This window comes from Pygocentrus nattereri, chromosome 17 (genome assembly GCF_015220715.1).
Source record: "Pygocentrus nattereri isolate fPygNat1 chromosome 17, fPygNat1.pri, whole genome shotgun sequence".
Lineage (NCBI taxonomy): Eukaryota > Metazoa > Chordata > Actinopteri > Characiformes > Serrasalmidae > Pygocentrus > Pygocentrus nattereri.
Window position 1 is genome coordinate 21,957,517 of NC_051227.1, and position 12,929 is coordinate 21,970,445.

The 12,929-nt window shown below is 37.3% G+C and overlaps 1 protein-coding gene across 2 annotated transcripts; it reads right to left on the reverse strand.

Annotated features, from left to right (window-relative positions):
* Positions 1 to 46: 46 nt before the first annotated feature.
* Positions 47 to 10,998, reverse strand: hdac12 (histone deacetylase 12). 2 transcript variants are annotated; one of them, XM_037546585.1, is made up of 9 exons: positions 10,919 to 10,988; positions 10,704 to 10,795; positions 9,665 to 9,808; positions 9,406 to 9,565; positions 7,919 to 8,115; positions 6,519 to 6,669; positions 2,713 to 2,829; positions 2,460 to 2,602; positions 47 to 282 (listed from the first exon to the last, which is right to left on the reverse strand). In XM_037546585.1, the coding sequence occupies exons 1-9, from the start codon at positions 10,986 to 10,988 to the stop codon at positions 259 to 261; spliced, it is 1,098 nt and encodes a 365-aa protein (XP_037402482.1). In that variant the 3' UTR covers positions 47 to 258. The 2 variants fall into 2 exon arrangements, with proteins under 2 accessions (XP_037402482.1, XP_037402483.1); XM_037546586.1 differs by having other exon boundaries at positions 10,704 to 10,998.
* Positions 10,999 to 12,929: the final 1,931 nt, after the last annotated feature.

A 12,929-nucleotide genomic window follows, 5' to 3' on the forward strand; every position in this document is an offset into this window, starting at 1 on the left:
TAGGATTTAGTTTAATTAGTTTAGATAAATGAAAACATTAAAATGAATCAGTTAAATTATTTAATAAAGGGCATATTTCACATTTATGACTGAAAGGTCATATGATTTATGCATGTCATCTCGTCGATAGAAGTTGAGCTTCAGCAACGTACATTGAGTGTATTACTCAAGTGAATGTTCCTCTTGGTTTGCAGAACGTTTGTGAGTAGACCACAGTCCAAATTTCCAGCCATTTTCTGACCAAACACTGTGCCAGAGTTACGTGACGTATTCTTTCCAAACCTGTGGAAGGAAAATCAGATCTGTTATGAAAACTATACAGAAGAATTTAGCGGTAATGTTTTATTTTAAAACTTCTATATTCCTTAACTTCAGATTCATGGTTATAATGTTTTCATTATAATATTTTTTTAATAGCTCAGTGTAGGTGCTAACATTTAAAATTAATACCTCTGAATAGCTTAATGTTATAACTAAATGCCTCTATAGTTTCCATTATAATTAAATTACAAATACGCTTGCATAGTTTTTATAATATTGAAATTCCTTTTCATTATTATAACATTAAAATCCTGTTATTATCAGTGCTGTTACTCTTCTATATTTTCCTTATATTATTAGAACTAAGTGCCTCTCTATGATGTTCATCGTTCTAAATACCTAGTCATTTTTTTATTATAAAAAAATTAAAAGCTTAATATAGTTTGTTACATCATAAATGGCTCTTTATACTATTCATCATTAAAAATACCACTAGTTTTATTACACTATAGTCAAATACCCCTGTACGATTGTCCTTATATAAATACCTTAATAATTATATTATGAATGCCTATAACTGAACGATTCTCTGTAACCTTCCTCATCATTATAACTAAACGCTTCTCTGTAACATTCCTTATATCATTGTAAGTAAACGCCTCTCCGTAACATTCCTTATATCATTATAACGGAACGCTTCTCTGTAACATTCCTTATATCATTATAACTAAACGCCTCTCCGTAACATTCCTTATATCACTGTAAGTAAACGCCTCTCCGTAACATTCCTTATATCATTATAACTAAACGCCTCTCCGTAACATTCCTTATATCATTATAACTAAACGCCTCTCCGTAACATTCCTTATATCATTGTAAGTAAACGCCTCTCCGTAACATTCCTTATATCATTGTAACTAAACGCCTCTCCGTAACATTCCTTATATCATTGTAAGTAAACGCCTCTCCGTAACATTCCTTAAATCATTGTAAGTAAACGCCTATCCGTAACATTCCTTATATCATTATAACGGAACGCTTCTCTGTAACATTCCTTATATCATTATAACTAAACGCCTCTCCGTAACATTCCTTATATCATTATAACTAAACGCCTCTCCGTAACATTCCTTATATCATTGTAAGTAAACGCCTCTCCGTAACATTCCTTATATCATTATAACTAAACGCCTCTCCGTAACATTCCTTATATCATTATAACGGAACGTTTCTCTGTAACATTCCTTATATCATTATAACTAAACACCTCTCCGTAACATTCCTTATATCATTATAACGGAACGCTTCTCTGTAACATTCCGTATATCATTATAACTAAACACCTCTCCGTAACATTCCTTATATCATTATAACGGAACGCTTCTCTGTAACATTCCTTATATCATTATAACTAAGCACCTCTCCGTAACATTCCTTATATCATTGTAACGGAACGCTTCTCTGTAACATTCCTTATATCATTGTAAGTAAACGCCTCTCCGTAACATTCCTTATATCATTGTAAGTAAACGCCTATCCGTAACATTCCTTATATCATTGTAACGGAACGCTTCTCTGTAACATTCCTTATATCATTATAACGGAACGCTTCTCTGTAACATTCCTTATATCATTATAACTAAACGCCTCTCCGTAACATTCCTTATATCATTGTAAGTAAACGCCTCTCCGTAACATTCCTTATATCATTATAACGGAACGCTTCTCTGTAACATTCCTTATATCATTATAACTAAACACCTCTCCGTAACATTCCTTATATCATTATAACGGAACGCTTCTCTGTAACATTCCTTATATCATTATAAATAAACACCTCTCCGTAACATTCCTTATATCATTATAACGGAACGCTTCTCTGTAACATTCCTTATATCATTATAACGGAACGCTTCTCTGTAACATTCCTTATATCATTATAACTAAACACCTCTCCGTAGCATTCCTTATATCATTGTAAGTAAACGCTTCTCTGTAACATTCCTTATATCATTATAACTAAATGGCTCTGTATAATTTTCATAAGGCTGGGATCTGAGGTATAGGAGGCAGGTTGCAGTATATTCTACAGTATTAACAAAATGAAGGACAGACGCAACAAACAGGCTCTACCAAAGCTTTAAGTTGCACTACGGCTTATAAATCAGAGTTAGCCATATGCTCTTCTGCTATGTAACCTTAGCTGCTGCTCTGTGGACAATGGAGTGTCGGAGAGCCAATCTATCGACGTCTCTGGAATAGCCTCCTCCAATGACGGTGGCCACAGGGATGCCCTTCTTAACAACAGATTTCAGCACATATTGGTCCCTCTCAAAAAGACCTGCGTGCAAAGGCACAAGGACTGTTCAATATCATAAAACATTCATTATGACCTTTAATGTACTGCTGGTTATATGTGGAGCAAGGCTCTGGGTGAGAAGAGCATTTTACCTTGATCAGTCAGCCGAAGTCTCCCTAGCTCATCTTCCCAGTGAGGATCAACACCGGCATCATACAGCACCAAGTCTGGTCGAAATACGTCCAGCAACCAGGGTAGGTGTGCCTGTACTGTTAAAGCAATTCTGTTAGCCTACCATAAATTTTTATGACTTTGTGGCTTAAATCCCAGAAAGGCTTTAGAAATTCATATCCGTTTCAGAAAACAGCTCATTTCCATGAATCTATTTCACAGTACTGCATTCCCTTTTACATGCCTTGCATAAGTATGCATCATCACTGTCATGTCTTAAATAGTGAATTCAAACACTGAATTAAAATTTTCTGCATTTCAGCCGTTGAAATGTAAATAAAGTAATTCCGCGTTGTTTATGTGCCTTTCTGAAGACTCCTGATTTATTTACAGCAGTGGTCATAGGAACCATGGGTCACAATGCCTGCAGTGTAAATACAGGTATTTTATTTAGCATCCAGCACAACCAGTGAACCTACATGTGTCTTTTGGATTTTTATTTATGTTGGTAATGGCAAAATGGAATCTGGGGGAAAAAAAACATCTTTTTTTTAAACTATTATTATTATTTTTACCTTAGACTCACTACATGTACCTCTCCACCTTAAAAGTATTTTTCAAAAAGATATTTTCGGCTAAATCCTTATGATAAATTCATCATAAAACAGTGAACAGCTTTCTTTGCGGTTGTTTTTTGAGGCATTAAACACAAATCTTATTGATTTCATTATGCAGAAAATTTTCAAGACTGGTGGAATTCCCCTTTAATGTAACATGGACATTTGCACTATTTGGGTGATTCCATATGTGAAGTGCCATTTGGGTCCAGTTGATATTACATTTACAAATAAATATGTAAAGTCAAAAGACATTTTACCAATAAGTTTAATAAACACAGATTGTAAAATTTTTGCTAAAGCTCTGGCGCGGCAATTAGAGGTGACTTTACCTAAAACTTATTAATCCAGACCAAACTGGATTCATAAGAATGCGATATGGTTTTGATAATATTGAATATTGACTGTTGAATATTATTGATTTTACTAGAAAAAGAAATGATCGTGCCTTTATGGTTTCTCTTGATGCAGAGAAAGCATTTGATGGGATTGAATGGCCTTTCTTGTTTGCTGTTCTTAAAAAATCCAATTTGGGTCCTACTTTTATTCATTTAGTTGAACTGCTCATACGAATGGGTTGCTTTCTGAAAAGTTTCAGATAGGCCGAGGAACAAGACAAGGCCGCCCTCTCTCTGCGTTGCTTTTGTCTATAGCAATCGAGCCACTGGCAGGAACAATTAGATGCCACCAGGACATCTCAGGTATTAGAGCAGGAGGAGCGACCACCGAATCTCACTCTATGCAGATGATGTTTTGCTGTATATGGCTCACACAGAAAAATCTATTCCAGCTATAATGAAATGTATATCAATATACAGTAAATTCTCTGGCTATAAGATAATTTTTTTAAATCATTAGCTTTACCTTTAAATATATCCCTTAACACACCTTGGGTAGTTACATCCCCCTTTCAGTTAGCATTAGAGGGTTTTAAATACTTAGGTAAATTATGGAACGTTCTCCCTATTTGGCAGGGGGAATGTTATAAGAATGAATATCCTCTCTTGTTTATTTATTTCAGTCAATCCCTCATCATTTACCCACACTGTTCTTTAAGGGTTTAGAGAACATTTTTTCAAAATTTGTATGGGATAATAAAAGGCCAAGACTTCAATTCTTCAGATTAATGATAGTGACGGAGGAAGGGGGTGCTTAATATGCAGTTGTATTATTGGTCATCTCAAATTAAGCACATGATCAGCTGGTGTGCAAATAGGCTGGATTCTCGCCGGGTCTCTATGGAAACTGAAGCGTGTAGCTCTACTCCTCTTGATTGCTTACTGTTCATTAATAATGCTGTAAAGGTGAGGTGTGTCTCTGAGAATTTTGTCTTATACAGTACTCTTATGTCCTGGACAGATGCTAAGAAATATCTTAATATTCCTCAGTGTCTTTCATTATTGTCCCCCCTGGCTCATAACCCAGATTTACCTTCTCAGCTGACTAACTGGACTCTCAGTTTGGCTTGACAGAGGGATTAAAAACATTTCTTACATGTTTTCTGGAAGTTTGCTCAAATTGTTCACACACCTGCAAGAAGAGTACGAGTTACCTAGGTGCGACTTTTCCAAATATCTTCAGGTGTCACCTGAGCATCTCAACTATTAAGGATGGGAGATTCAGAAAGGAATTAACCGACCTTGAAGGGCTGCTAGTTAAGAAAGGCCAGGCTAGAGGGTTGATTTCACTAATTTATGGCATTTTGTTAAAGCATGTTAAACCATCATCAGACAGTATGAGAGGAGTTTGGGAGAGGGACTTAGGCCAACCAATCACAGAAGAGGACTGGTGCAATATTTGTAAAGACCTGTTTCCCAAATGTTCCTCATCTGGTGTTCATAAGCTTAATTTTAAATGCATGAATAGGATCTATTTTACACCTGGTCACTTACAGAAGATGTTTCCAGACAGATCTCACTTGTGTTTTAAATGTAAAACTGAAAAAGGAAAATTTTTTCCTGCTGTGTAAAAGAATTGCCATTTTCTGGGACAGAATACATATTAGGGTTCAAAAAATCTTTCAAACACGTTTTCAGAAGTCACCTGCCCTGTATCTTTTGGGAACAGGAGTGCAATGTATTTTTGATACTGATAGCAAATTTTAGTTTCTAATGTTTTCATTTCTGGCAAAAAAAAAAGATCCTAACTCGATGGGCCAGCCACTCTCCACCATCTGTTGAGCAGTGGCTTTCCCAAGCTGCAACCCTGCTTCCTCTGGAAAAACTGACCTACGATCTACGTCACCAAACGGATAAATTCTGGAAACTTTGGACTCCCTTCTGGACTTACGTAGAGAATCTTTCTTAAAATCTTATGCATGTTGGCCTGATGTGTGAGATTTAAATGTATGATTGTCAATACTGCACAGAGTGCAATAAAAAAGACATTTTAAACAGTGTGTCCTCACAACAACCCATATGCATCCGATAAATGACTCAGAACATTAATTAAATCTATATACAACTCTAAGAAAATAGTATTTGTGCCTTGCCCAGCTCACTATAACTATGCCTTACATTCATATGTAATCATTAAAATACTTCATAAATCATTATTTTTTCATTAATGTGCAAATCCATTTAATATCTTGCACTGAACATCCCTTTTTTCGTGAATTATTATCTCTTAAGAAAAGAAGAAAATAATGTTCTCTTATTCTTTTTTTTCTTAATTACAATGTGATAACCCAGTGTTACCCAACCCATAGACAGAAATTAAATTATCCCTTAAAAAAATAGTAAATCATTAGAATGTCCTTTTATGTACTGTGATGTGCCTTTAGTAGGGATGGTAGTTAAGCATATTTTGTGCATTTGCTAATTCAATGTAAAAAAATAAATAAATAAATTGAATCCTGTTCTTAACAGCGCTGTCAGTCATTTAAGCCGCTGTCAATAAGAAACCATCTATGGTTCCTGACATGGGTTAACACATTTTACTGGTTACATGCACATTTTCTTAGATTCAATTTTTAAAAATTATAAAAACTAAAAATTTTAAAGTTACAAAGGCTAAATGTCACCCCAATCACAGACTAGCCCCTTTCTACTGGTCCTGCACATTCATCCTGAAATGTCTGCACAATGTAAAGGGCAGCTGGCATTTTGAAGTTATGAGGTTTTGATATGACTGTGATGATATATGTTTGTTGAGACAGAGAGGGCACACACATGTGGACAGATACTCTTTATCCTCCATGCCATCATCCAGACTCACGTCCAGGTCGCTGCACTGCTTCCTCAAAGGGAAATTCTTGCCACAATGCATAGAGAATGTAAACACATCTGGCTCATCTTTGAAGATAAAAGCAGTGCCGTCACCCTGTTGAGAGAAAAAGACTGTGAATGTGAATGAAGGCAGCAGAGAGAGGAAATGTCCAAAAGTCTCCTAAAAACTACTGTATACCAAGACGTGCATGTTTCATTTCAACTTTGTGGGGGGAAAAAAACTGTGCTATACAACTAAATATTAACTTTAAAGAACCCATATCTTACATCTGTCCTGCATTTTATTTTTCCTCTTTGTGTGATATATATAAATGTTTTGGTTTTCAGCTATACCTTGCTTCCTGAATCCTTAGCAAAAAGGGTTCAACGACTTGTAGTGATAGCAGAACCCTTTTTGGTGATTTTAAAAGGTCTTCAAAGAACCATATACAGCAGGTTTTTCCTCAGAGAGAAGAACCACTCAACCATACAAAGAACAACCTATTCCTTCAAATTATTGCGTTATAACCACTCTTACAAGTGAACCCTTAAAGAGTCATTTATGTAAAGCTTTAAAAGGTAAGGCAGAATCTCAAATGGCTCTGTACTCTGCTAGTGGGCTGCATAGGTTAAGAAACTATGGCTTCTACACCCAAACTATGCACTACATGTTAGATATGGAGTCATGTAGTTTATGACTGAATGTAAACTATATAAATTACTATTAGACGTACAATGCATACTATTTGGGTGTATAGCAGTTAGATCATAACCTATATAATGCACTACATAAGGAGTAGCAAGCCATTAGAGATTTGGCCATGTTTTGGTAATGATCATGATTTCCCAAGCCAGGCCCCACCCGCTTTTGTTTCCACCCCTGCCTTGTCCCCTTTCCACCCTAGCTCCACCCACTCATCGTGTCATCACCTGTGTTTCGTTTTCAGCTCCTCTTGTTAATCATTATCTCTAGCTATGTCTCGTTACCTGTTTGTGTATGTATACATATTGTCTTCCCTCAGTTCTCTAGCACTGTCAGTTAACACTATTAGTTTTCAAATTGGTTTCTAGTATTAGTCTTCATGTGCACTGCTCACCTTTTCCTGCCTGTTGTGTAACTTCCATGATTAAATCAAACCACAACAGATGACAAATGTTTCCTGCCTCCTCACCTGCTGCCACATTACAAGTAGAGCACTAAATCATATTTTAATTAGACATTCAGCCTTTTACTCTTTCATAGTAAGAAAAGTTCAACAGCCCATTTGTGGCTCTTGAGCAGTGCACAGGATAAAAACCAGGCCCAGAAAGCTGTTGTGTGCAAACTCAATGAACGACTGTATAAATCAAAGGCTATTCAGCACCTGATGCACATCTAGATCCACGATGAGAATCCGTCTCTTGATCCTGGACTCGGTCAGCAGGTGCTTGGCGGCCACAGCCAAGTCATTCAGCAGACAGAAGCCAGAGCCGTAGCTGGGGAAGGCGTGATGTGTCCCACCGGCGGTGCTGCACGCTAACCCCCTCTGCAGAGCCACCTGGGCTGCCAGCACAGTGCCACCTGAAACAGGTACAACCTCTGTAAAATGCAAATCACCACTGTTCTCTAAGCAGTGATAGCAAAGGCAAAGCTGATTACTGTGGCTTTCTGTAAGTCAGGATTTACTGGTTCTGAGATAGCAAAGTCAATGTTCACTAAAATGTTTTTTAAAGGGGAATTTCATCAAAATTTCAGCACCATTAAATTGTTAAGATGCAAACAAAGTCATTCAGACTGGTTAGATGTGAAGTGTGCTCTTCCAGAGAAACTTTTGAGGTGATAGGAACCAGACATCTGAAGCATGTAATGCATCTAAAAGGTCCCTCACAGTTTATACATTATGTGGTTATGATTATGCTGCCTCATGCCTGAGACACTGTTTTACAATAGTTTGGAGACGAGGTCTATTTTTATTAGTTTTTTTTTAAATGCATCTATGGCAGATAGGTACATGGAGGGTGTCACAAGTCAAAATAATACCCATAGATATTTGAACAGTATTTTAACCATTATCAGAATTACATTTACAAACTCACAGTATGTGGAGGTTCACTGTTTGTTTGGGACAACAAATAAAATGGATATGTTTGCATTGTAAACATAGTGACCCCTGGTTCTTATCACCACCACTGTAAAGAACGCTGAGTCGGTAAGTGTCTCTGTAATAAACCATTTCACATCAAACTGTTCTGAATGACTTTGTTTACATCTGAACTGTTTATTTATGTAGAAATATTTCAAAATCAGTGGAATTCCTCTTACAATTGAGTTTAAAGCTGAGTGATTCAGACAGCAGTGTTCATATCAGGCCCATTAGTGAATTACTCCATTAAACTCAATCACTCCATAAAAAATTACATTTAGATTTTCCTTCTCAGGGAATCAGCAAGGATTACATACATGGTGATACTGCATGTTTTAATATCTCTTTCTGGTCCCTCTTACAGTAGCATCCATCCATCCATCCATTTTCTAATCCGCTTCTCCGTCAGGGTTCTTACAGTAGCAAACAAAACCTATTTATATTGTAGCATCAGTGTAGAAGAAGCCCACCATCAGGCACATTTTACTCTAAACAACACAATTACACTAATAACACCAACACATCAGCGACAACGCGTGTCCTTTTTAACTGGGAGTGGGGCACCTCCCAAGAGACACTTTGCATGGCCACACCACCTAAGCTCTGCCACAATATGCTTTTTTTGCCTCATAGTATGTTTAAGAAGTCTGTCTTGTTTCTTTTTACAATAAAGTGTTTTACATTGTCTACCTACTCATACAATCAACAGCAACAGCTGTAGTTAATACCTGTTTCATATCTGCAGCGCTGCACCAGGCCTGAACTCCAAGTGAACCCAGTCCGTCTTTGTTCCTTCTCATCAGTTTTACCAGTTATAAAATTGCTCAGATATTCTTGCGTATGGACACTTCCCAGCATCTCATCTGATGCCAACAAAGGGACCCAGACCTTCAGGATAAAAAAGAAATTAGGCACTGGCTTGCGTTGAGTTTCACTTTGTTCATTAGATGCCTCTGAAGAGGACAGTTGCTTCTAATGATGATCTACCTGTGTTTCTGTTATTACTTGATCCTTCAGCAGACACTGCAGGACTTTTGGGAATTTTCCCATGGGGAATCTGTGGTTTGGAGGGAGGTCACAAACGTACTTCTTGTGGTGAACTACTGGGAGGTCCCTTGAGTTCTGACAGGTCTGATTGACAAAATACAGAATTTTTATTTTTATTGGGTGCGTTTACATGAACTCGATCATAATCATATTTCTGCAGTCATCTGATTATTCAAATGGTCATGTAAATACTCTGATACTCTGATCTAGAAATCCTATTAAGAAATCCAATAAAGAGAGCTGGATTTTAGCTCAGTAATCAGAATTCTCAGTGTATATAAACTCTGGTTTCTGAAACTCTGGTTTCTTTCGGATTTCTCAGTCTGCGCATGTGAGAAACAGACTGCTGTACTGGAAATAAGCAAGCAGCGTTGCTGCAAGACACAGAAAACACTTTTGGAGCGATGCTGAAACGGACTACATTCTCAATGAAACAAAGGGTTTAAATATTCTTCATCTTCTAGATGGTGTATATTCATAGTGTCAGGTAAAGTGGCAATATTTAAATATATAAATATTTAAAAGTGGTAATATTTTTTAAAAAAAAGCTGCAGCATGAAGTTTATTGGCCAGTTGCAAATCAGAAATCCAATTATGCCTTGACTCATGTAAACCCAGTTTCCTATCATCTGATTACTCAAGTGCATGTAAACGTGTTGATTGGACTGTGAGGGAATATGATTTTCTGCAGTTATTGGATTATTAAGTGCATGTAAATGTACTCTGTTGTCTCAAGTTTTAAAAGGGCAAATTAAACCTAATAACACAAGTTTGTTTACTGCCTGCAACTTAATGAGTTATGCGATATTACAATCACCATTAAAATAACTGCATTTAAATTGCAGTCCCAATATTGTTCAGAAAAATCACAATGAGATATTTTCTCCAAATCGTTCAGCCCATTTCCTCCTGTCAAATTCTGGATGAAAACAGAATTACAGCACTACTGTAATAGCAAAGCAATTTACTGTAATCTTACGTGCTCTGCGTGGAAAAACCTCAGGCAAATGGCACATTGTGCTTTTCTGTTCAGTGATCTCTCTGCTTTGAGAAGAGGCTCTGGAAGAAGAACTTTCTGTCGGAAGAAACGAAACATTTTTTAACCTTATTGCGATACATTACTGTATAATAATCACCAGGTCCGCAACTGCACTGATGCAATACAAAATCATATCACTTGGCTTTGAAACTTGCACATTAAGTCAGATATGTTTCTCCCAGCTGGTCTGAGCTGTTCAACGAGAGCATGCTCTACTGCCTCCATAATCACAGACACAAATACTGCAGCGGATTGTAGGTAATTTAGTGGCTGCTGGGAAATGTAGTTCAGCTGCGTGGCGGTGTTATTGTTTTGGACAGTACTGCCACCCCCTGGCAAGGAGTGTAATAATCGGTTATAATGTCAGTGAAAACGCATGTATTAGCTACGTTTGGCAAAATTAATAAGGTAAGTTAATGTGTTGTATGATTTATATCCTTAATGGAGGGAGTTTGCTGTCTGCGTTGATGTTTTACACTGAGCCGGTTTTTAGCCCCCCCTGCTTTCTGACTAGCTCACATTTGTTTAAACCTCCTCTTGCCTCAGGGGGGGCTTTAGCTGTGGTCATTACGTCCACAAATACAACCACAAAAGAAGCCAAATATTCTACGAAACGAGACGGTTTTAAATGAAATCTCCTCTTAATCTTGTTTGCTTCTCCTACCCAAGACGGCAATTCCAAATACATGACATACGGGTCATGCTACAAAAAGCGTCCCTACAGATGTATTACCCTTGAAGGAACATGTTAGGGTTACATTTTATTTATATGTAAAATAAAATAAGAAGATATTTTAACAATTACACCTTCTCGAGACACTAATTTAGCAGTATTGGTTTTTAAATCAATCATATAGAAGTCCAAGTACCACAGAGGCGTTCGTCCTCACAGTCGTGTGTGAAGTGCCATGAGGTAAAAAAACATTCTATTTTAACTGCAATAATCTATACATGACTATGATATTTATTCACCAAGCATACAGTACCATATTTTATGCATATGCACTATATTGCCAAAAGTATTCACTCACCCATCCAAATCAGTGAATTCAGGTGTTCCAGTCACTTCCATGGCCACAGGTGTATAAAACCAAGCCCCTAGGCCTGCAGACCGCTCATACAGACATTAGTGAAAGAATGGGTCGCTCTCAGGAGCTCAGTGAATTCCAGTGGTACCTGATAGGAGATAAGTCCTAAATTGTGAAATTTCCTTGCTACTAAATATTCCACAGTCAACTGTCAGTGGTATTAAAACAAATATGCGTGTGAAGGCAGAGGAGCGAATACTTTTGGCTATGTAGTGTATGTGTTCACCCACCTATAAGACATATATACATGATCCATATATTGTGAATATATGTCCAGTATTTGATACTTACAATTACACCCATCATGCATAACATGTTTCTACGCTCATTGTTCATTTGATCAGCTCCGCTTACTATACAGGTCCACTGTGTAGTTCTACAGTTACAGACTGTAGTCCATCTGTTTCTTTGCATACTTTGTTAGCCCCCTGTTACCCTGTTCTTCAGTGGTCAGGACCCCCATGGACCACCACAGAGCAGGTATTATTTGGTTGGGGGATCATTCTCAACACTGCAGTTATACTGACGTGGTGGTGGTGTGTAAGTGTATGTTGTGCTGGGCTGAGTGGATCAGACACAGCGGTGCTGCTGGAGTTTTTAAACGCCTCAGTGTCACTGCTCAAGTGAGAATAGTCCACAAACCAAAAATATCCTGTTAACACTAACATTAACTGGCTAGCTGAAAAGCCAAATCCACTTCACTTCAGATTGATATTGTATGGAGGTTAGGGAGCCAGCATTGTGACCGGAAGGTCGCCTGTTTGATCCCCAGAGTCGACAGGACATGACTGAAGTGCTCTTGCCAACCACTCCAGGCAGGTGTGCTCACTGCCCCCTAGAGTGTGTGCATTCACTAGTGTGTATGTGGGTGTTTTACTAACACAGATGGATTAAATGTGGAGGTGAATTTCCCAATTGTGAGATTAATAAAGAGTAACTTAAATAACATTATTGACAGCTCTTTATATTCTTTGTTTTTATATTTCTCTATATTTTATATTTCTCTTTTATATTTTTCTATATTTAAGTATTTGCCATATATTGTTGGTTCCAGTAAGGTAATGTCAGTGAAAATATC